The sequence below is a fragment of the Kogia breviceps genome, chromosome 4, assembly GCF_026419965.1.
Source record: "Kogia breviceps isolate mKogBre1 chromosome 4, mKogBre1 haplotype 1, whole genome shotgun sequence".
Lineage (NCBI taxonomy): Eukaryota > Metazoa > Chordata > Mammalia > Artiodactyla > Physeteridae > Kogia > Kogia breviceps.
Window position 1 is genome coordinate 14,020,078 of NC_081313.1, and position 23,705 is coordinate 14,043,782.

The 23,705-nt window shown below is 44.3% G+C and overlaps 1 protein-coding gene across 1 annotated transcript in view; it reads right to left on the minus strand.

Moving 5' to 3' along the window:
* MYO10 (myosin X) overlaps window positions 1–23,705 on the minus strand; it is a 223,442-nt gene that overhangs the window by 121,055 nt on the left and 78,682 nt on the right. The window contains exon 3 of the mRNA XM_059061921.2: window positions 3,587–3,745. Coding sequence (XP_058917904.1) covers window positions 3,587–3,745 — 159 coding nt within the window. The remainder of the gene's footprint in view (window positions 1–3,586; window positions 3,746–23,705) is intronic.

Consider the following 23,705-nt stretch of genomic DNA (forward strand, 5'->3'; position numbering starts at 1 on the left):
TAGCAGCTCGGAATCAGCAGACAGCCAGCAAGAAAACGAGGACCTCAGTCCTACAACCACAAGGAGCTGAACTCTGCCAACACCGGGTAAGAGCAGGAAACAGACCCTGCCCTAGAGGCTCCAGAAAGGAACGCCATCATGCCCACACCTGGATCTTAGTCTGGTGAGACCCCTTCAGACTGACCTACAAAACTGCAAGAAAAGTCCTGTCTGTTAAGTTGGCACAGTTATGGTAATTGGTTAAGCCAGCAAAAGAAAACTAATAGAGCACCTCCGTTATAAGTCAAGTCATTTTTTCCCCTCTTTTAAAGATATGCACAAGCATCACTCAGAGCTGGGATAAGAGGTGAAAAGGCTGTGCTTTCCTCTAAGGTGGTGGTTTTGTCTCAATGGGGCAGAGTCTGGTAGGTACCAGCACCCACTGCAAACAGCTTCAGCAATGAAAGTCGAGGTGGCTGCTATATGGATAATAATACAATTATCTAGGTCCTGAAGGGAAGGCATATAAGGGTATAATTAACTGAACTGAGCTGTAAACTGAATGTACAAAAAATCCTGTGTTTTTCCCTCAAAGGGAAAGGTCTTCATCCCAGGAAAAAAGACCAAGATCCTATTCACATGGTTTACTGGGCAGTTTAAGCTGTCAGGTTTACAAAACCATCATGGTGGGGCTGGGGAACAGGCTTTTTCAAGGCTCTGCCTTTTAAGCCTCTTTGGTAGTTTTTTTCCTGCTAATTGACTTACTTTTTCTTGGCTACTAAATGTGTAACAAGAACTTGCATCTAAAGACAGAAGAAAATGAGTTCTGAAATAGTCACCTGTAAAAGACAGATACCAATAAAGAAATTTTAAATCTAGCTCCACCTTTATCATCAACTATGTTATTTGTAATATGAATGGCATTTGTTTGACAAACATTTATCGCACCACTGCAGGGTGCCTTGCCCTGTCCTTGGCTCAAGAAAGACAAAACAGGTCCATGACCAACCGAGCCAGGAAACTGCTATGTAAACAAAGTTACGTGGCAGTGTCAGATACTTAATGCTAACAACGCAGGCACGGTACACGGTTCCCTGGACACCAGTAGAGGTGGAAAGGAGGAGGTTTCTGAGATGCGAACGGAGGGGAGAGAACGCACGCGTGTTCTGCGAGCACGTGCACAGAATGGAATCCACAGCCACTTCTACACAAACGTGTATGAATGCTACCTTTTCTGAAGAACATAGGGAAAATGCTGTAATGTACGGACTTAATATAAGCGCAGCCAGTCAGAGGACTCGGAACGTGGCTGAATTTCTCTAGGCAGGGCTGTTTGAGGACATTTGGCAAACATTAGGTCAATCTGGCAAAAATGACACTTTTTCCAATCTAAAAAGAAGGCAAATAAACATCCTTTCTTTAAAGCTGAGGAAAATTTCACAGTAAACGCACAGATATCTAATTCCTCCTCTTTCCCAATTCTCCTCTCCTGGTCTAAGGGAGGATAAGTTAGAGGAACCCCAATACTGAGAGGGCCTTGAGCCTCAGTTAGCACCTGCCAGCTATTGGAAAGGTTGATATTGTTATTCAACATAACCACAGGCATATTGCCAAAATTAAACATTAACTCCTAAAGAACAAAAACTACTAAAACATCAAGGGTTTTTACAGTATTAAAATTTGGTGTTTTTTAAAAAAATACTGTATGAATTTGAACGTGACTTGAAAAATAAACACCTATAAGCAGGTTGCCCAGTTTACTATAAAGGCTAACGGGCAGATGGAAAAGAGAAAATCTGTAGGTCAATCATTCTTGACAGATAAAGTAATTTATGTACTTTAATGTCAAAAGGGGATTATTATAGAAGTGATTTTTAGATATTGCTTTTGTAAGGTAAGCACAGTCACACTTCATAACAATTAAGGGGAAAATGTGCGCTATTGCCTTTTATACAAGGACCTGTTTCCAATCAAAACAGCAATCCCACAAATAAGATGGGTTCCCTTGAACCCAAATACCCCCCTAGATGGAACCTTCATACACTGGGGTTTTCTGGTTTTGTTTTATTTATTTATTCATTTTTGGCTGCACCGGGTCTTCGTTGCTGCTAGTGGGCCCTCTCCAGCTGCGGCAAGCGGGGGCCACTCCTTGCCACTGTGCGTGGGCCCCTCCTGCTGCGGGGCACGGGCTCTAGGCGCGCGGGCCTCAGTAGTTGTGGCTCGCAGGCTCAGTGGCCATGGCTCACGGGCCCAGCTGCTCCACGGCATGTGGGATCCTCCCGGACCAGGGCTCGAACCCATGTCCCCTGCATTGGCAAGCGGACTCTCAACCACTGCGCCACCAGGGAAGCCCGGAATCTTCATATACTGTGGATGGGAATGTAAATTGGTGCAGCCACTGTGGAAAACAGTATGGTGGTTTCTCAACCAAAAAAACTAGAAATAGAACTGCCATATGACCCAGCAATTCCACTCCTGGGTATATAATCCCCAAAAAACAAAAACACTAATTCAGAAAGATACATGCACCTCAATGTTCATAGCATGATTTACAACTGCCAAGATATGGAGGCAACCTAAGTGTCGATCCACAGATGAATGGATACAGAGGATGTGGTACATACATACATACGATGGAATACTACGCAGCCATAAAAAAGAATGAAATTTTACCATTTGCAGCAAACATGGATGGACTTGGAGGGCATTATGCTAAGTGAAATAAGACAGAGAAACACAAATACGGTATGATATCACTTATATGTGGAATCTAAAAAATACGACAAACTAGTGAATATGACATAAAAGAAGCAGACTCACAGATATAGAGAACTAGTGGTTACCAGTGAGGAGGGGGTAAGAGGCAATATAGGGGCGGGGGGAGTGGGAGGTACAAACTATTGGGTGTAAGGTAGGCTCCAGGATGTACTGTACCACACGGGGAAAGCAGCCAATATTCTGTGATAACCGTAAATGGAAAGTAACCTTTAAAAACTGTATAAAAATAATAAATAAATATCCCCCTAGATGGGCTCCAGAGCCAGAAAAAAAAAAAGTGAAAATCCATACAAGGAGAGAAATCAAGAAAATGAGAAAAAAAGCTTGAGCTCTGCTTGTTTGCAAAGCCACATTTTCCCCCAGCCCTTAATTGAGGAAGTCAAACCACTCTGCGAGACTTCTTTATGAAACAGAACGCTTATGAAGAGAATGCACTCACAAGAAGAAGGAGGTCACATTACCCTTTGATATAAAGTCACCCCCCTCATAAAGTCAAGGCAATCAACATGAGAACATGATTTATGGATCCAGTCTCTAATTTGGCAAAACACCTGAAAACATAATTTTACTTAGATTAACTAGAGGTTCTCTAAAGGAAATACTCTCTAAAGACAAAAATAAACATTGACTCAAACTGGAGGGATTTGGGTAACTTCCCTGGTGGTCCAGTGGTTAAGACTCCATGCTTCCACTGCAGGGGGTGTGGGCTCAATCCCTGGTTGGGGAACTGGGGGAACTGAGATCCCGCATGCTGCACTGCATGACCAAAAAAAAAAAAAACCAAAAGCGAACCGGAGGGATTTTTTAAGGGCATGAAAGCGGAACTTACGTAGATTTGGTTTCTCTTGTAGCGCTGGTACAGGTTATGCATGATGGCGCCCCCGTGGAGCTCAGTCAAGGTGGCCATGTCATCCACGCCCTCCTCATCCATGGGGTCCATAGCCATCACCTTCTGCTGTGTAATTGTGCTCTGCTTGTAGGTGAAGACCTGATGGGGGGGGAATGAATTCAACGGTTTCGTTATCGGCGATGAACAGTTTCCACAACGCTTCCCCAACTTAAAACACGACCTCAGAACAGTACCAGCAAAAAGATCCGGAATCCACCAGCAAAAACCAGACTGCAGAGAACTCTTTCATTTCCTTTATGCCACCTACCTATTTTTAAAGGTAGCAATTATTTTGAAAATTGACATACGATGTTCCTAAAAGACATGAACAGCTCAAGTACTAAACATCCTTTGGGAATCACAGAAGTGATAAATTTTCAGTTCACTTTTCTACCACTGACATAAAGCAGTAACAGTTGAGAAGCTGGCTGACCCAGCTTTCAGAAAGTAATTTGATTTCATTATATAATATATTCAAAGGACCATGTGATATATTTCAAAGCTTCCTAATAAAGCCCTTCAATTGAAGTGTTACATAAATTCACCATATAGTCTGTACATTTGTTCAGACCTTGGAACACATCTCCTCAGGAATGTCTGAAAAATATCCTTGGACATGATCCCCTCTCAACTGAGATTATACAGCATTCACGCGATCTTCAGGCAAAACAAATCCTCTCAAATGTAAAATACAGTCGGTTTGCCTGCTTGACAGCCTGTCTTCCTTTAAATTCCAAACACCAGTGGTGAGTGCTGAATACGTGTCGTAGCGTGTACACAAGACAACTCCGATACCGTAGGACTGATCACAGAATGTGCGTGTATTTCTAAAACCTACACAGGGCTCTTTTATCACCACTGGTTGGGTCGAGGATTAATCACATCCAGTCAGCTCCATCCACTGACCAGTCTGACCAGTTTTACAAACTCCTGTATATAAAATATGGTCATTCAGTGATGGAGGCTACCTCCTATTTATTCATTGTATACATTTACTATATTTATCCTTAAAATACAAACACCGAGATGCAAAAGCAAGTTGTAAATAACACGAAAAATGCAGTCTTCATAAGCACACGTGCTCACGTGTCCACATACACACAACACAACTTTTTCGAATACTATCTGTAGGTTGGGAAACTCTATTTTAACATATCAACCAACTGCCTTCATGGCAACAAACGGTACGTTACTGCAAAAGGCAATGACACACTAAGAAAGGCAGAAGTACCAACCCAATGGTTTCCATAAGCCACAAAAAGTGGCATGCTTTATTTTTCCAGAGAAAAATGAAAACTTCAGCCATGGCGTTGCTGCCACATGAACCACAGAGTCAGTCAAAACCAGTCCTGAGAAACTGCTTGAGGCCAGGGCAGACCCCAGACATCTCTTCTGAGGCCCAGCCACTTTCCCCAGCGGCCTCCTGGGTCCAGACATCTGCCAGGAGATGGGTGGCCCCCGCCTCCCGGCGAGGGGGTCACTGTGCCACGTAAGCGCCCCCACAGGGTAGGACAGGCCTGCGGCCACGGAGGGGGTGCCTGCAACGTGGGCTGTGCCACAGCCAGGGTAACTAGGTATGGAAGAAAAATGCGCAGGAAATTCCAGGGTGTAGGAACACTTAGGAAACCAGCCCTTCACTTTAACTCATCAACACCACGGAAGAAAATTAAAGAAACAGATTTAGGCTGAGAGTAGCCTGGCAGCTGCCAGAAGTGAACGGCTGAAACTCTCCGCCCTTCCCCAGCTCTCTCTATGCCTATGGGGCCAATCCGGCCAGGTTTTCCAGAAACACTACAACCGAGCAGTGTCCTTGGGTTTTTCCCCTATGGTGACCGTGAGGCTGGCCCATGGCCAGCTGAGGGGTGCAGAGCAATATCGTGTCACCCTCTGCACTCAGCCCCAGGAGGATGTCCTCACCCTGCCGGCTCCGCGCTCCTGCCCACACGAGCGCAAGGCAGTTACACGCGTTCCCCGGGACAATTTTCTTGTAGGGGAGACGACAGGACACGAGCACAACTGTCTGCTGCTCAAGCCCCTGCAGACTCGCTCCACATCAGCAAGTCCTTCCCAGCGTGAACCCTTCTTCTACTAATTGTCTCTGAGTATACTGAAAATTCCAGAATTTGAGGACAGAAATAATTTAGACTATTACAATTGTTGTCTGTATTTCTAGTGATTCTGCTTTTTGGAAATAACCATATACACCCTACAACTGACACTAAAGATTTACATAACGACTAAATACTTATGTCATATGTAAACATTTCACTGTCTTTTTTTAACGCTCTGGGAACAGCAAGGCAATGCATGAGTCCAAGTACGCAGCTCAGAGGTGGGCAGCTGGTCTCTGAAAAAATGGCTAAATCTGTAAATAGAGTCCCCACCTTTGTACATTTGACTTCCTGGTATGTTTTTAGGCACACACAGATGTGGGCACATGGCCATTCCAGGAGTGGGAAAATCAAGAAAACCGGCACTCTTCCTTCTCCTGACCTCAGGGAGACAGAATCATGACGGAAGATAACAGTTACGAAAACAAGAGGCTGCGAACAGAAAAGAGAGAACCATCAGGCCAGGACAGAGGCCTGCAGCTGCTCGAAACAGTGATTATTTCAAAGAAAAATGGGACAGTAGAGAAAATGTATTTGTGAAGGAAAGGCAGGGAGAACCATCCATTCAGTGACGGGTTAATATTTGTAAAGATTTTACAGTGGTGCCTGGCACATTGATAAGTGTCTGATAAATTAACGAAGAAAATCCATACATTCGGGGCTTCCCTGGTGGCGCAGTGGTTGACAGTCCGCCTGCCGATGCAGGGGACGCGGGTTCGAGCCCCGGTCCGGGAGGATCCCACGTGCCGCGGAGCGGCTGGGCCCGTGAGCCATGGCCACTGAGCCTGCGCATCCGGAGCCTGTGCTCCGGAACGGGAGAGGCCACAGCAGTGAGAGGCCCGCGTACCGCAAAAGAACCAAAAACCAAAAAACCAAAAAAAATCCATACATTCAAGCAAATATTTACTGGTATGTTCTAAGCATTGTGAATACAGCTTACATTCCAGTAAAGGGAAGGAAAAAACAGAAATGGACAAGTAAATATATAGCATCGTGCAGATGGTGATGAATATCTATGAAGACATAAACGAGTATAAGGTGATTAAGCACCCAGAGGGGTTACTTTATGTTAAGTGTTTGAGGATACCTCACCGATCACGTAACATCAAAGTAGGAACACGAAGGAAGTAAGGAATGGAAACAACCCCCTGCATTCACTGTGTTAAAGCATATTGGTTGGGCTTCCCTGGTGGCGCAGTGGTTGGGAGTCCGCCTGCCGATGCAGGGGACGCGGGTTCGTGCCCCGGTCCGGGAGGATCCCACGTGCCGCGGAGCAACTAAGCCCGTGAGCCATGGCCGCTGAGCCTGCGCGTCCGGAGCCTGTGCTCCGCAACCGGAGAGGCCACAGCAGTGAGAGGCCCGCGTACTGGAAAAAAAAAAAAAAAAAAAAAAGCATATTGGTTGAATAAACACCTAATTTGGAAATATTTCAAAGGATTTATAAGACTCACAATCTTATTCAAAGAATTTTTAAGGAGAGTCCCCTGAACTACCAACAGTCATTCCTAGGCAACAACGAACAGCATACTAGCGTCACAAGATAATCCCCAAATAGCAAAAAAGAAAAGTCTAGGTGTAAAGAATGGAATTCTTTTCACAGGAAATTTTTGGAAACAAACAACAGCCAAAACACAATAACAAAAGGAATTCCTCAAACCCAACTCAAAATAAACTGAGTGACTTTGACGGGGCATATACTAGAAGAAAGGTGGTATGGTTAAGAAAAGGAGCAAAATATAGACGATTAATAGACAGGAAATCAATTGGAAAAAATGGGGCCTCCGAACAAATAGCTCCTGTTATAGAAACACAAGCCACTGGTCACAAGACAGACGGGATTAAGTGTAGGAGCAGAACAAAGGCCGCCGATCCACGCCACTGGAAAAACAACTCAGAGATGCTGGGTCCACTTCTGTATGAAAAGGCAGGAAGTCAATTAATTAGATTAAAAAACCAGCTGAGCCATTATCAATCCCCTTTTATTTTAATCTTAGGATAGTACAAATATGGCAGGAAACCCCCCATCACGTTTATGTGAGAGTTTTTATTCTCTATAGTGATATGCACAGGTTTCCCTTATTAAAATTCATTAGGAACCCCAAGTCATAAAAATGTAACTTTTCCGATTAAAGAAAAAAAAAACACCAAAAAACCCTCATCATGTCCTCTCCTGATGGACGGATGGGATAGAGGGTGCTCTCAATCTGGGCAACTTCATCTCCCGTGAGCCTGGCATTTCTTCTAGAGCAGTTCTCAATTTTGTGGCCTCCAGGGCGCAGTTCACAAGTTTTGTAAACATTTTTGGTTGTCACAACTGTGGGAGAGGGGAAAGCATGCTGGCATCCAGTCAGTAAAGGCCAGGAATGCTGCTATAAACATCAAAGAATTATCCTGCCCAAATGTCAGGAAGCCAAGGTGGAGATACCCCAGTCTAAGAATGCCCCGGTATGCCATCCAGCCAGATGTCTAGGTACATACCAGGAAAAATTGATGCGTCAGCCAATGCCATAAGCGAAGACAAATCTTTTGGAAACAATTGTAAAAATAAAAACATTTAATAGAGGTAAATCAAAGGTCAGCACGACAATATTATATAATTTAGTTTTTGATTGGTATTTGACCCAACTTAGGAAGGGTGATGGTGATAAAGATGATGATGGGGTTACTAGGCAATGGGGTTTGCTTATATTTTTTATTATTTTCTTCTTTCTTAAATTTTTACTGGCGTCTAGTTGATTTACCATGCTATATCAGTTTCAGGTGTACAGCAAAGTAAATCTGTTATACAGATACATATATCCACTCTTTTTTAGATTCTTTTCCCAGATAGGCCATTACAGAGTACTGAGTAGAGTTCCCTGTGCTACACGCTAGGTTCTTCTCAGTTATTTATTCTATATATAGCAGTGTGTATGTGTCAATCCCAATCCTCCAATTTACCCCTCCCCCCCGTATCCTCTGGTAACCGTAAGTTTATTTTCTACTTCCGCAACTCTATTTCTGTTTTGTAGAGTTACAGACATTATTTTCTAATTGTACTCCATTATAGTCAGACAATATGGTCCACACTATTTCCACCTCTGTCTCCCTGAGCCAGGGCTCCTGTACCTGCTCTTCTGGGCCACTGACATCCCATTACTCTCCTCCTTGATGTCTCTGCCCAAACGTTACCCTCTCAGAAGGCACGAGGCGTCTCGTCTGAAGGACACCCTGCCACCTTCCTCCTTATTCTATCACGTGTGCTGTCTTCATAGCTCCTATGAAAGTTTGTAGTCACTCACCTAACCTATTATCTTCCTTGTTTCAAAACCATCTCCCCCCAACTCTGAGACCTCTGGTTGGTATCTTTCAACTCTTTGGACCACAACCTACCGAGGAAAACGTGTTTTACACTGTAAACTACCATACGCAGAGTTTCACACGAGTTTCGCAAAACACCACAATGTTTGGTTCATCCAATATTCTCTATTTCTTTTAAATGTCAGTTGTGACCCTCTGAACTGACGTCACACCTCACTATCGTGAAAACTCAGTTTGAAAACTCTACAAAGGCAGGAAGCATGCCTATCTTGTTCTTCAGTGCCCAGCCTTGATCCACGATACAGACTCAATAAATACTGAATAAAGAAATGATCCTGGCCTTCAAAATGGGTATACCTACAAGGAGAAGCAGAGTCGGGTAATGACCAAAACATGGCCTTGGAGTCAGATCTGGCTGGACCCCGTTCTCCTAGATCTATGCTTTTATAGCTCAGGAACAATGAGCCAGACACTTAACTTCCCCGGACCATGATTTTTCCCCACTAATAAAGAAAAATGATGATAATAATAGGGGCTTCCCTGGTGGCGCAGTGGTTGAGAGTCCGCCTGCCGATGCAGGAGACACGGGTTCGTGCCCTGGTCCGGGAAGATCCCACATGCCGCGGAGCAACTAAGCCCGTGAGCCATGGCCGCTGAGCCTGCGCTCCGGAGCCAGTGCTCCGCAACAGGAGAGGCCACAATGGTGAGAGGCCTGCATACCGCAAAAAAAAAAAAAAAAAAAAAAAAAGAAAAATGATGATAATAATCCTTACTCATAGACTTACTGTGAAAGCTACAGAACATAATGTAAGTAAAAGTCACAGCAATTGGCACCAACGAGGGCTTAGTAAAAGGGAGCAATTCCTATAAGGGGGTCATGGTGCAAAGAACAATGCAGAACATTCATTCTCTAAGCAAAGAATCCAGAGTCTTAGAGACAGAGGGACCCCTACTCTTCAGACAAGGGCCTGAACACCCGCTGTGAGGGGAGGGAGAGGGCGGGTAGGGCGAGCAGCTCATTCAGTTCTACGTTTTTTGGGGTTTTTTTTTTTTTTGTGGTACGCGGGCCTCCCACTGTTGTGGCCTCTCCCGTTGCGGAGCACAGGCTCCGGACGCGCAGGCTCAGCGGCCACGGCTCACGGGCCCAGCCGCTCCGCGGCATGTGGGATCCTCCCGGACCGGGGCACGAACCCGCGTCCCCTGCATCGGCAGGCGGACTCTCAACCACTGCGCCACCAGGGAAGCCCGAAGACAACTACATTTTTTTTTTTTTTTTTGCGGTACGCGGGCCTCTCACTGTTGCGGCCTCTCCCGTTGCGGAGCACAGGCTCCGGACGTGCAGGCTCAGCGGCCATGGCTCACGGGCCCAGCCGCTCCGCGGCATGTGGGATCCTCCCGGACCGGGGCACGAACCCGCGTCCCCTGCATCGGCAGGCGGACTCTCAACCACTGCGCCACCAGGGAAGCCCCGGTTCTACGTTTTTTATGATGATCTTGACCAACACGGTATCTGCTGAAAACTATTTGACACAATGCTTGCTTCTTCCATTTTAATCCCTTTGCACAAATCTGGCTGGCCTCGTTTAGATTTTTCTCTGGAACTCCTCATTGTTTCAGGGGGGAGGACTCTCTTAATCTTCTTCCCATCTTTCTTTCGTTTACTGGCTCATGAATTAAAGCGTGATCGATGAGAAAGGTTAAGACCTTTGCCTCCTGACATGTGGCCAAAGTGAGCGAGATCAGGTAAACCAAAAACAAGCTTCCTTATGTCAAGCTTCACGGGCTCCAACCCTCATTGGCTGTAATCTTAGGACAGGCTGCGGAAGGAAGCCACCTACTTCACTGAAACTCTCCTACTTCACTGAAACTCTACCTTAGCCTGTTTTGCTGCTGCCCCAGCAGACTGGAGAAAGTGTTTGGAACACAAAAATGTGAAGTCCGCTAGAAATTTCCATTAGAATCTAATCAAAGGCAAAATGATACATGTGTACTCTCCTAGTGTGCGGGGGGGAAAACATGGCACCAGTGCTTTGCTTTCGGCTCAAATTTGTCATCTTAATTACATGGCACAGAGGGGTAAAATGATCATTATAGACATAAAGATTCTGTGACGTTAACCTCTCCCTTGAGTTTGTGAGATAACTGACTTCTAATTATAGATAATGATTATTTTCTTTTTCAGAGACTCAAACAGGTTGTGAGATTAAGTCATTTAAATTGGCAGTGGGTTTTCAACGCCCAGTACGGCGCAGTGCATGACGTTCGGGTATAAAACCAAAATAGCAAAGAGGGGTGGACCAGTAACCAGGGGTTACTGGTACTCATTGAGCGCTGGCTGCATGCGTCCGGCACCCTTGATCCTCAGCAGGGGAGGAAACACCATTGCTCATTTCTTAAAGAATCAATTCAAGAAGATTCAGAGACGTTAGGAAACCTACCCAATAGCACACAGCACAGCTAGCATTCAATTCCTTGGGATCACGGAAAAGCTGCATCCCACCTTAAGGGGACGCTAGGTCACAGGCAGCCTTTTGAATTCCAGCTCTGCCACTAACTGGCTGGCACTCCCTGGCACGTTCAATGGAGTCAATGTTAACAACTCTGGCCCTTTGAAGGAGAGCAGGCGTGGAGAGGGGGAGGGGAAAAGCGCACTGTGCACCGCCCTCCCAGTGTGCTGCGTTTACTCCCTCACTTGTTCTGTGATTTTTCATTTATTGACTCTGTCCAGCTCCTTCGGTCATTCACGCCAGGCTGTGAGCTGGAGCCCAGGAATACAATTAGGAATTAAATGGCCTCCTTCAAACAGCTTACTGACCACCGAGGGATCAGAAAAATAAACAGGCAATCCTAACCACACGGTGGGGTCTGTCACAGAGGAAAGCCCCAGGGTCGGATGGGAACTGGCCACGTGGCACAGACCACAGCCAGGCAAGAGCCGATACAAAGCTGAGACACAGCACAGGGCATCCGCGTAGCAGAGGGCGGCTGAGGCGGGGGCTCTGTGCACGGCAGTGGCACTTGGCCTCGGACCTAAGGGACCGAGGGCTACGTAAGCAGCTAAGGGCGGCAGACACTTGTACCTACGCATCATCACGGACAAGTCAGTACCAAATGTGACGCTGAGATTGCTGTTCGAGAGACGAGATTAGAGAACAAATCTCACTGCAAAATGCAATTCAAGGAGGCCAACTTTCTAGAAACTCCACGTGAAAGCAGTGTCTGAATCACCACTGGGAGCATCGCTACACACACTGTTCTCCTCTAAATGGAGGGTGTCTTCCTGCTTTCACGTGCACAAATACCACCGCCAAAAGCATCGGCGGTGATACGTCCAACCCAACCAAGTCAGAAGGGTCCGGCTAACAGTCACTAACAGTCAGTCTTAACCACTGAGCCTGAACTCTCCGAGGACACTGCAGAGTGTGCAGGGAGACGGAGAGGATTAAGAGTCCAAGAAGCCTAAGACACCCCGGAAGCTAACCTGTGGACGGCACATCTGCCCACGGACCCGCAAAGGCTTGCTACACCACCAGCAGCGCGAAAAGCAGCTCGCTCACTTGTACCAGCACCGAAGGAAGGCCCAGACGATACACTGGCCCTGACCCCTCCTTGGTGAACCGCAAAGAAAAAAGTTAACGGTCCCAGTGAGCTGGCATGGTTGAAAGGAATGACTAATACACAAACACCCACACACAAAAAGAACGTTCTAGAGTATCCGCATACTCGGGAAAATAAGGTCTCAAATCGGCACTTACACACATTAGGAATTGTGATTTTATAGAAGAATTATGTACAGATTTATTTCATTTATTTATTTATTGGCCACACCGTGCAGCATGTGGGATCTTAGGGCCCCGACCAGGGATCGAACCTGTGCCCCCTGCATTGAGAGCGCAGAGTCTTAACCACTGGGCCGCCAGGGAAGTCCCGGTACAGATTTCTTTTAAATGCTAAACTCTATTACTTTTTTTTTTCCATAAGAGAAAAGTTTAGGAAAATCTTCTGTGCCAAGAAAAATCACGCTTGTTCCAGCTGTGCTACGTTATGTCTTCTAAAGCTTTCTCCTTGTTGCCACCGCCAGGCGGGCCCAACCTACCCTGCAAAGGACAATCTTCATGCTCCTTAAGCTTAAGGAGCTCAAGCTCCTTAAGAAAAAGATCACTGTTTTCTAGTGTGTTTTCATTATAGAGGTATATAGTAAGGTAAATTTATGATGAAATTATACTGTGCACACGTACGGTATAATCCTAGGTTTATTTTTTTAAACACACAGAAGGGCAAGCACAGAGGCATACACATACACACACACACACACACACCAGCAACTGTACTCTTGGGCATTTGTTCTGAATAAATGAAAGCTTACGCTGGCACAAAAAATTTACACGTGAATGTTCAGAGCAGCTTTATCTGTAACAGGCAAAAGCTGAAAAAGCCAATCCCAGTTTACATGTTATATGATTCCATTTATACAGTATTCTTGAAATGCGCCAATTAGAGCAAATGAAGGCCAGACTGGTGTTGCTGGAGGCTAAGACGGGTGGGTGGGGCGTGGAGTAGCCTGCTGGATCCCTGCGCTGATGGAAAGGTTCTGTATCTCAACTAACTGATACCCTGGCTGCGATACTGTGGTCCAGTTTTGCAAGATGTTATCATCGAGGGAAACCAGGTAAAAGGGTAACATGGGATCTGTCTGTACTTGTGCTTACAGATGGCACGTGGATCTACAGTGGTCTCAAAACAAAAAGCTTAATTTAAAGAAAAGTTTTAAAATACATGCAAAAAGCCTAGAAGAAAATATATCAGAATTCCAATAAGGGGTTGCAAGCTTGCAGGTGTTTTTTTTTTGTTTTTTTGCACATTTCTATGACTTTCCCTGTTTTCCAAAGTTTTTAAACATTTCTAGGCTTAAAGAGAAATCAGTCCCATCAAAATCATTATCAATGAGCATATCTGGACACATATAACTAATTCTATGAATCTTTTAAAAATGAGTATTGCAGAACTGCTTTCAAAAAAACAACAAAAAACAAAATGAAATAATAAACCTCCCCCAAGGGTCACCAGCTATTAGCAAGGGCTTTCCTAACCGACCTATTTTTTACACATAGTAAGTTTCAGCCCAGAGAAACTCTACAAAGCAAGAAGCAGGCAAGGGAGGAAAGCCCAGGAACCCCAATTCTTGAGACAAATGGTTGACCAGCTCTCGCTTCTGAAGTTCCTTTACTTCTGTCCTGATGTCCTAGTCCTTGTTCTAATTCAAGTGTCCCTTTCTGATCCCTTTTTCCCCAGTTACAAGTCCAGACCCCTAACTTGAACTCTGGTATAGAATCTCCATTCCTGTAATTCCAAACCACCCTGATATATCAAAAGCACCTCAAAAAAAAAAAAACCCCAAAACAAAAACAGACGTCCTCCACATCAGGAATGACACTCTCAGTGCCAGCTTCCCAAGGGAGAAACCGAAGTCCACCTAAAATCCCTCCCCTTTGCTGGTCACCAAGCCTACCTTCCAAGTCCTGGCAGTTGATTGAGACCACCTGGATTCCGTCGTCTCTCCACGCTCTCCTCCTGCCTCAGCTCTCACCACTCACGTTTCACCTGCACCCCAGTAATGGCTTCCTAACTGGTTTCTCTGCCTCCAGACTCCCGTGGTATGAATCCAGTGGTTCTCAATTTGGAGGCTGAGAAAAGTTTTGAGTTTTAACTTTAATGATTAAAAAAATGTTTTTACTACTTTTAATGACAATTTTCCCAGGCACTGATAACTCAGAATGGAAAGAAACTTCCAGAGATGAAACTCTGGTTTCTTTGGCTGGTGTTTCCCAAACTGGGATCGACTAGGACCTTGAAGGGGACGCCACCCAGGTCTGAACGGCATAGACTTGGATGGATTTGAACCCTACTCTGCTGTCGACTGGCCGAGCAATCTCAACTTGCTCTGGGGACTCTGCTTTCTCACCCACAGCTGCACCAGCTACAAAACGAGGACGGTAATAATACGTACATCTCACAGAGCATTGGGGAGAAAAAGGGGTAAGACAATGCCCATAAAGGATCTGGTACAATTCTTGGTACTGAGTGAGCAACTCAGATTATTTCCGTTGTTAGGTACTGTTATCAGTGATGTCATCTGCTCACGCCCTGGTTGAAATTCTCTCACGGTTTGTTCCCAGTCTCTTCAAGGATATAAGCAATCATCTCCTTAATGTGGTTTCGCTACAATGCCTTTCCTGAGGGGTTCCTGTTGCTTCTCCAGCCGCATCAGTCTCTGGCCCCCTCCTCCCGCGCTCCCTGCTTTCCACATCGCGGTGAACCCTCCTGGGGTCTGTCCTGCATTCCTCCAGGTCACCCCTCTTCTTAACCTCAGCCGCCGTGCCCCACCGGACTGCAGTGTCCTCCTCTTCCACAGCACCCTGGACAGAACCCTCTCCTGTCCCCACCTTATGCTGTAATCTCCCCTTCTACCCCTGCCTGGGAACCAGGCATAGCCAAACTTTCAGCTCCTGGGTGGAAGTGACTGATCTCCTGGGGGGGGGGGGCTGCAGACGGGCCAGCGAAGGAGGGCAAATCGTGATGTCTACAGTTGGGGGTGAGCTGCCATCCTTGGACTGGGCCTGGACTGGGCCTCATGAAAACCTCTGGGTCCTCGCTGCCTAGTCAAACATCTGGCACCAGTGGCTACTTACTAAGTGTCCGTTAACGGGATAAGCGCCAGCTGCCCTTCTAGGATGCTGAGGTCACATACTGAGCACCCTGCGTCTGTCACCTAAAACCTAACTCCAAAGGCTGAGTTGTAAGTGAACATTTTTCCTTTATTGGCTGTCTTGAGACTGCCTTTAAACTAAATAATATGACAGTAATTCCTTGGCTGCTCTTAAGTGAAATGAAAAAAGCCTATGTGAGCCAAATAAATACCCATACATCTTGGAGTTTCAAAACAGAGTCCGAATCAATTTTATGAATCCTATCTTTGAGCATTCTGTTTTCTGTGCGCCACTCGTTTCCTACTGTCAAGTAAGAATTAAGAGATACCATGCAAAGTATTTGTTAATCCAGTGGACAAAAATAGAATCGGAATGACTCCAGATTCTAGACTGAAACCAGAAGTCATTTTTGGCTGCTAGTTTGGTAAAATATCTACAAAGGGGCAGGAGGTCAGCTTGGCTCAAACTGATGGTACAAAACTAGGAGAAAACACACCATCCAGGAGATAACAGGAAAGGCCAGAAACAAAGCACAACAGCTTGGAACATGGAACAGTGAACTCCCACGCTTTCCCTGTGTGCCAAACCCCCCCACCACCAAGGAAACCTCTAGAAATGTCAGCAAAATGCTACTTGAATTACTGAAAGGGTTATGAAGAGGCAGAGGTCAGAAAAAGACTGAATAAAATATAGGTCACTAAGACGGCAAGGATCTCCTTTAAAAAGTGTAATTAATAAGAAAAATGAATACTAGGTACTGAGGTATTTTTCCATGTACTAAAATACATGAACAAAATAAGGGGCTAAGAAGAATACAGCTTGTTTGTTTTCCCCTGAAAAGTATCAACAAGGCATTCTTGTTTCTCTGTAAATGTCTGTGAATGCAAAAAGGTATAAAAGCCCTGCACATCTTCTGCTAGAAATCTGGTCTGAATATCTAAAAAGCCAGAGAGCACCTGAGGCTTACAGGAAATGATGGGAATCTGGCTGAAATCTTAATCTGAATAGCAAAGGTTATGCGGGATAAACGTGGCCATGTTTCTGGCCATATCATCACTCTCTGTATAGCTTCCCATCCGCCACTGAGCTCTCCCAAAAAGAGTTTGGACATCCTTCCCTTCTGGCAGTATCCTTATAAAACCTTGGCAATATCCTTATAAAAGCGAGTATCTCTTCACATTTCAATTTTAGAATGTTATAGATTCAAAACCCAGTACAAAGGGGCCCCCACCCCATCTCACTCACTCCCAAATGGTCCATATTCCCATCAGAGAGCAGCTCTTCCTCACAGATGCAGACCCCAACACTGCAAGCTTGACCCCCACTCCTTACACTACAACACACCTACGATACTCAGGTTTCACCCATCCACGCCAATCCACCTTCATCTACTTTCCAGGGGCTAAGATAATGGAGAAGAGCGGATGGAAACTGATAAGAACATGAGGACGAAAATTCACCAAGTGACAGCCTCTCACCTCATGGACACCTGAAAACTGAGAAGCTGCATCAAACTCAGAGCAGCCAATTTTCTCAAAGACCCCAAGATTTGCATTAGAAATGACTGGATAAATCCACATTATTTTTATCACTATATATATATACACACACATATATATATATATATACATATATATATAAATTTTTTTTTAATTCCTTACGTCTTGATAGCTATATATGCTCCTGTTAAAGTATGTGAGTTAACACTTGCTGGAGGGAGTGTTAAATGGTACAGCTGCTTTGGAGCTGTCCAATAGGGCAAAACAAAGTTACCATCTGTCCCACCAATTCCACACCTACGTATAGGCCCAAGAGAAATGAAAACAAATGTCCATGGAAAAAAGTTATACACAAATGTTCCTAGCAGCATTATTTCTATATGCCAAAAAGTGAAAACAATCCAAATGTCTATAAACGGATGGGTAAACATCATGTGGTATACCTATACAATGGAATACTATTCAGCAAGAAAAAGGGATGAAGTACTGATAAATGCAAACACAGATGAACCTTGAAAGCATTATGCCAAGTGAAAGAGCTCAGACCCAAAAGGCCACACATTATATGACCCTATTTATAGCAAACGTGCAGAATAAGCAAATCCCGAGACAGGAAGTAGATTAGTGGTTGCCAGGCACTGGGGAGGATGGGAGGGGAAATGGGGAGTGACTGTTCATGGGTCTGAGGTTTCCTTCTGGGTGGTAAAAATGTTCTAAAACTGATTGTGGTGATGACTGCACAACCCTGTGAATCTACTTAAAACCAGTGAACTGTACACTTTAAATGGGTATAATCTACGGGAGGTGAATCATACCGCAAATTGTTGTTTTTTTAAAAAAATACTTGACAAACTGGAGAACACTTATACCACAGAACTCCACGTACTGGAGTGAAGCTTCTGAACCCCATGTCAGGCTTCCCAACGTGGGGATCTGGTAACAGGAGGAGAAATTCCCAGAGAATCAGACTTTGAAGGCTACCAGGATTTGATTACAGGACTTCGACAGGACTCGGGGAAACAGAGACTCCACTCTTGGAGGGCACACACAAAGTAGTGAGCTCATCGGGACCCAGGGGAAGGAGCAGTGACCACAGGAGAGACTGAACCAGACCTACCTGCTAGTGTTGGAGGGTCTCCTGCAGAGGCAGGGCAGTGGCTGTGTCTCACAGTGAGGACAATGACACCAGCAGTGGAAGTTCTGGGAAGTACTCCTTGGCATGTGCCCTCCCAAAGTCCGCCATTAGCCCCACCAAAGAGCCCAGGTGGCCTCCAGTGCTGGGTCACATCAGGCCAAACAACCAACAGGGAGGGAACCCAGCCCCTCCCATCAGCAGTCAAGCGGATTAAAGTTTAACTGAGCTCTGCCCACAAGAGCAACAGTCAGCTCTACCCACCACCAGTCCCTCCCATCAAGAAACTTGCACTAGCCTCTTAGACAGCCTCATCCACCAGAGGGCAGACAGCAGAAGCAAGAAGAACTACAGTCCTGCAGCCTGTAGAACAAAAACCACATTCACAGAAAGACAGACAAGATGAAAAGGCAGAGGGCTATGTACCAGATCAAGGAACAAGATAAAACCCCAGAAAAATAACTAAATGGAGATAAGCAACCTTCCAGAAAAAGAATTCAGAATAATGATAGTGAAGATGATCCAGGACCTCGGAAAAAGAATGGAGGCAAAGATCGAGAAAATGCAAGAAATGTTTAACAAAGACCTAGAAGAACTGAAGAACAAACAGAGATGAACAATTCAATAACTGAAATGAAAACTACACTAGAAAGAAGCAATAGCAGAATAACTGAGGCAGAAGAACGGATAAGTGACCTGGAAGACAGAATGGTGGAATTCACTGCTATGGAACAGAATAAAGAAAAAAGAATGAAAAGAAATGAAGACAGCCTAAGAGACCTCTGGGATAACATTAAACGCAACAACATTTGCATTATAGGGGTCCCAGAAGGAGAAGAGAGAGAAAGGACTACAGAAAATATCTGAAGAGATTATAGTTGAAAACTTCCCTAATATGGGAAAGGAAATAGCCACCCAAGTCCAGGAAGCTCAGAGAGTCCCAGGCAGGATAAACCGAAGGAGAAACATGCCGAGACACATAGTAATCAAGTTGGCAAAAGTTCATGAAAGCAGCAAGGGGAAAAACAACAAAAAAACATACAAGGGAACTCCCATAAGGTTAACAGCTGATTTCTCAGCAGAAACTCTACAAGCCAGAAGGGAGTGGTATGACATATTTTTTTTTGTTTTTTTTTTGCCATATGCGGGCCTCTCACTGTTGTGGCCTCTCCCGTTGTGGAGCACAGGCTCCGGACGCACACGCTCAGCGGCCATGGCTCACGGGCCCAGCCGCTCCGCGGCATGTGGGATCTTCCCAGACCGGGGCACGAACCCGTATCCCCTGCATCGGCAGGCAGACTCTCAACCACTTCGCCACCAGGGAAGCCCCATGACATATTTAAAGTGATGAAAGGGAAGAACCTACAACCAAGATTACTCTACCCAGCAAGGATCTCACTCAGATTCGACAGAGAAATCAAAAGCTTTACAGACAAGCAAAAGCTAAGAGAATTCAGCACCACCAAACCAGCTCTACAGCAAATACTAAACGACCGTCTCTAAGTGGGAAACACAAGAGAAAAAAAGGACCTACAAAAACAAACCCAAAACAATTAAGAAAACGGTAATAGGGACATACATATTGATAATTACCTTAAATGTGAATGGATTAAATGCTCCAACCAAAAGACACAGGCTCGCTGAATGGATACAAAAACAAGACACATACATATGCTCTCCACAAGAGACCCACTTCAGACCTAGGGACACACAGACTGAAAGTGACGGGATGGAAAAAGATATTCCATGCAAAAGGAAATCAAAAGAAAGCTGGAGTAGCAATACTCATATCAGGTAAAATAGACTTTAAAATAAAGAATGTTACAAGAGACAAGGAAGGACACTACATAATGATCAAGGGATCAATCCAAGAAGAAGATATAACAATTATAAATATATATGCACCCAACATAGAAGCATCTCAATACATAAGGCAACTGCTAACAGCTATAAAAGAGGAAGTTGACAGTAACACAGTAATAGTGGGGGACTTCAACACCTCACTTACACCAATGGACAGATCATTAAAACAGAAAATTAATAAGGAAACACAAGCTTTAAATAACACAAAAGACCAGATAGGTTTAATTGATTTTTATAGGACATTCCATCCAAAAACAGCAAGATTACACTTTCTTCTCAAGTGCGCACATTCTCCAGGAGAGATCACATCTTGGGTCACAAATCAAGTCTCAGTAAATTTAAGAAAACTGAAATCACATCAAGCATCTCTTCTGACCACAACACTATGAGATTAGAAATCAATTACAGGGAAAAAAACGTAAAAAACACAAACACATGGAGGCTAAACAATGTTACTAAATAACCAAGAGACCACTGAAGAAATCAAAGAGGAAATCAGAAAATACCTAGAGACAAATGACAATGAAAACGCAACAATCCAAAACCCTATGGGATGTAGTGAAAGCAGTTCTAAGAGGGAAGTTTATAGCAATACAAACCCACCTCAAGAAACAAGAAAAATCTCAAACAATCTAACCCTACGCCTAAAGGAACTAGAGAAAGAAGAACAAACAAAACCCAAAGTTAGTAGAAGGAAAGAAATCATAAAGATCAGAGCAGAAATAAATGAAATAGAAACAAAGAAAACAATAGCAAACGTCAATAAAACTAAAAGCTGGTTTTTTCAGAAGATAAACAAAATTGATAAACCATTAGGCAGACTCATCAAGAAAAAGAGAGGGCTCAAATCAATAAAATTAGAAACGAAAAAGGAGAAGTTACAACAAATGCCACAGAAATACAAAGCATCCTAAGAGACTACTAAAAGCAACTCCATGCCAAAAAAATGGACAACCTGGAAGAAATGGACAAATTTTTAGAAAGGTGTAAACTTCCAAGACTGAACCAGGAAGAAAGAGAAAATATGAACAGACCAATCACAAGTAATGAAATTGAAACTGTGGTTAAAAATCTCCCAGCAGGGCTTCCCTGGTGGCGCAGTGGTTGAGAGTCCGCCTGCCGATGCAGGAGACACGGGTTCGTGCCCTGGTCCGGGAGGATCCCACATGCCGCGGAGCGGCTGGGCCCGTGGGCCGTGGCTGCTGGGCCTGCGCGTCCGGAGCCTGTGCTCCGCAGCGGGAGAGGCCACAGCAGTGAGAGGCCCGCATACCGCAAAAAAAAAAAAAAAAATCTCCCAGCAAACAAAAGTCCAGAACCAGATGGCTTCACGGGTGTATTCTATCAAACATTTAGAGAAGAGCTAACACCTATCCTTCTCAAACTCTTCCAAAAAATTGCAGAGGAAGGAACACTCCCAAACTCATTCTATGAGGCCACCATCAGCCTGAAACCAAAACCAGACAAAGATACTACAGAAGAAGAAAATTACAGACCAATATCACTGATGAATATGGATGCAAAAATCCACAACAAAATAATAGCAAACAGAATCCAACAACACATTAAAAGGATCATACACCATGATCAAGTGGGATTTATCCCAGGGATGCAAGGGTTTTTCAATATATGCATATCAATCAATGTGATACACCATATTAACAAACTGAAGAATAAAAATCACATGATCATATCAATAGATGCAGAAAAAGCTTTTGACAAAATTCAACACCCATTTATGATAAAAACTCTCCTGAAAGTGGGCATAGAGGGAGCCTATCTCAACATAATAAAGGCCATATATGACAAACCCACAGAAAACATCATTCTCAATGGTGAAAAACTGAAAGAATTTCATCTAAGATCAGGAACAAGACAAGGATGTCCACTCTCACCACTATTATTCAACATAGTTTTGGAAGTCCTAGCCATAACAATCAGAGAAGAAAAAGAAATAAAAGGAATACAAATTGGAAAAGAAGAAGTAAAACTCTCACTGTTTGCAGATGACATGAAGCTACTATACACAGAGAATCCTAAAGATGCCACCAGAAAACTATTAGAGCTAATCAATGAATCTGGTAAAGTTGCAGGATACAAAACTAATGCACAGAAATCTCTTGCATTCCTATACACTAATGATGAAACATCTGAAAGAAATTAAGGAAACACTCCCATGTGCCACTGCAACAAAAAGAATAAAATGCCCAGGAATAAACCTACCTAGGGAGACAAAAGACCTGTATGCAGAAAAGTATAAGACACTAATGAAAGAAATTAAAAATGATACAGATGGAGAGATATACCATGTTCTTGGATCGGAAGAATCAATATTGTGAAAATGAGTACACTACCCAAAGCAATCTACAGATTCAATGCAATCCCTATCAAATTACCAATGGCATTTTTTCCAGAGCTAGAACAAAAAAAACTTAAAATTTGTATGGAGATACAAAAGACCCCCAATAGCCAAAGCAGTCTTTAGGGGAAAAAAAAACAGCTGGAGGAATCAGGCTCCCAGACTTCAGACTATACTACAAAGCTACAGTAATCAAGATAGTATGGTACTGGCACAAAAACAGAAATATAGATCAACAGAACAGGATAGAAAGCCCAGAGAGAAACCCACGCACCTATGGTCAACTAATCTATGACAAAGGAGGCATGGATATACAATGGAGAAAATACAGTCTCTTCAATAAGTGGTGCTGGGAAAACTGGGCAGCTACATGTAAAAGAATGAAATTAGAATACTCCCTAACACCGTACACACAAATAAACTCAAAATGGATTAAAGACCTAAATATAAGACCGGACACTATAAAACCCTTAGAGGAAAGCACAGGAAGAACACTCTGATATAAATCATAGCAAGATCTTTTTTGATCCACCTCCTAGAGTAGTGGAAATAAAAACCAAAATAAACAAATGGGACCTAATGAAACTTCAGTTCTTTGCACAGCAAAGGAAATCATAAGTAAGACGAGAAGACAACCCTCAGAATGGGAGAAAACATTTGCCAACAAATCAACAGACAAGGGATTAATTTCCAAAATATATAAACAGCTCATGCAGCTCAATATTAAAAAGCAAGCAACCCAATCCAAAAATGGGCAGAAGACCTAAGTAGACATTTCTCCAAAGAAGACATACAGATGGCCAAGAAGCACATGAAAAGCTGCTCAACATCACTAATTATTAGAGAAATGCAAATCAAAGCTACAGTGAGGGGCTTCCCTGGTGGCGCAGTGGTTGACAGTCCACCTGCCGATGCAGGGGACACGGGTTCGTGCCCTGGTGCGGGAAGATCCCACATGCCGCGGAGCGGTTGGGCCTGTAAGCCATGGTCGCTGAGCCTGCGCGTGTGGAGCCTGTGCTCTGCAACGGGAGAGGCCACAACAGTGAGAGGCCTGCGGACCGCAAAAAAAAAAGAGGGAACCCTGTTGCACT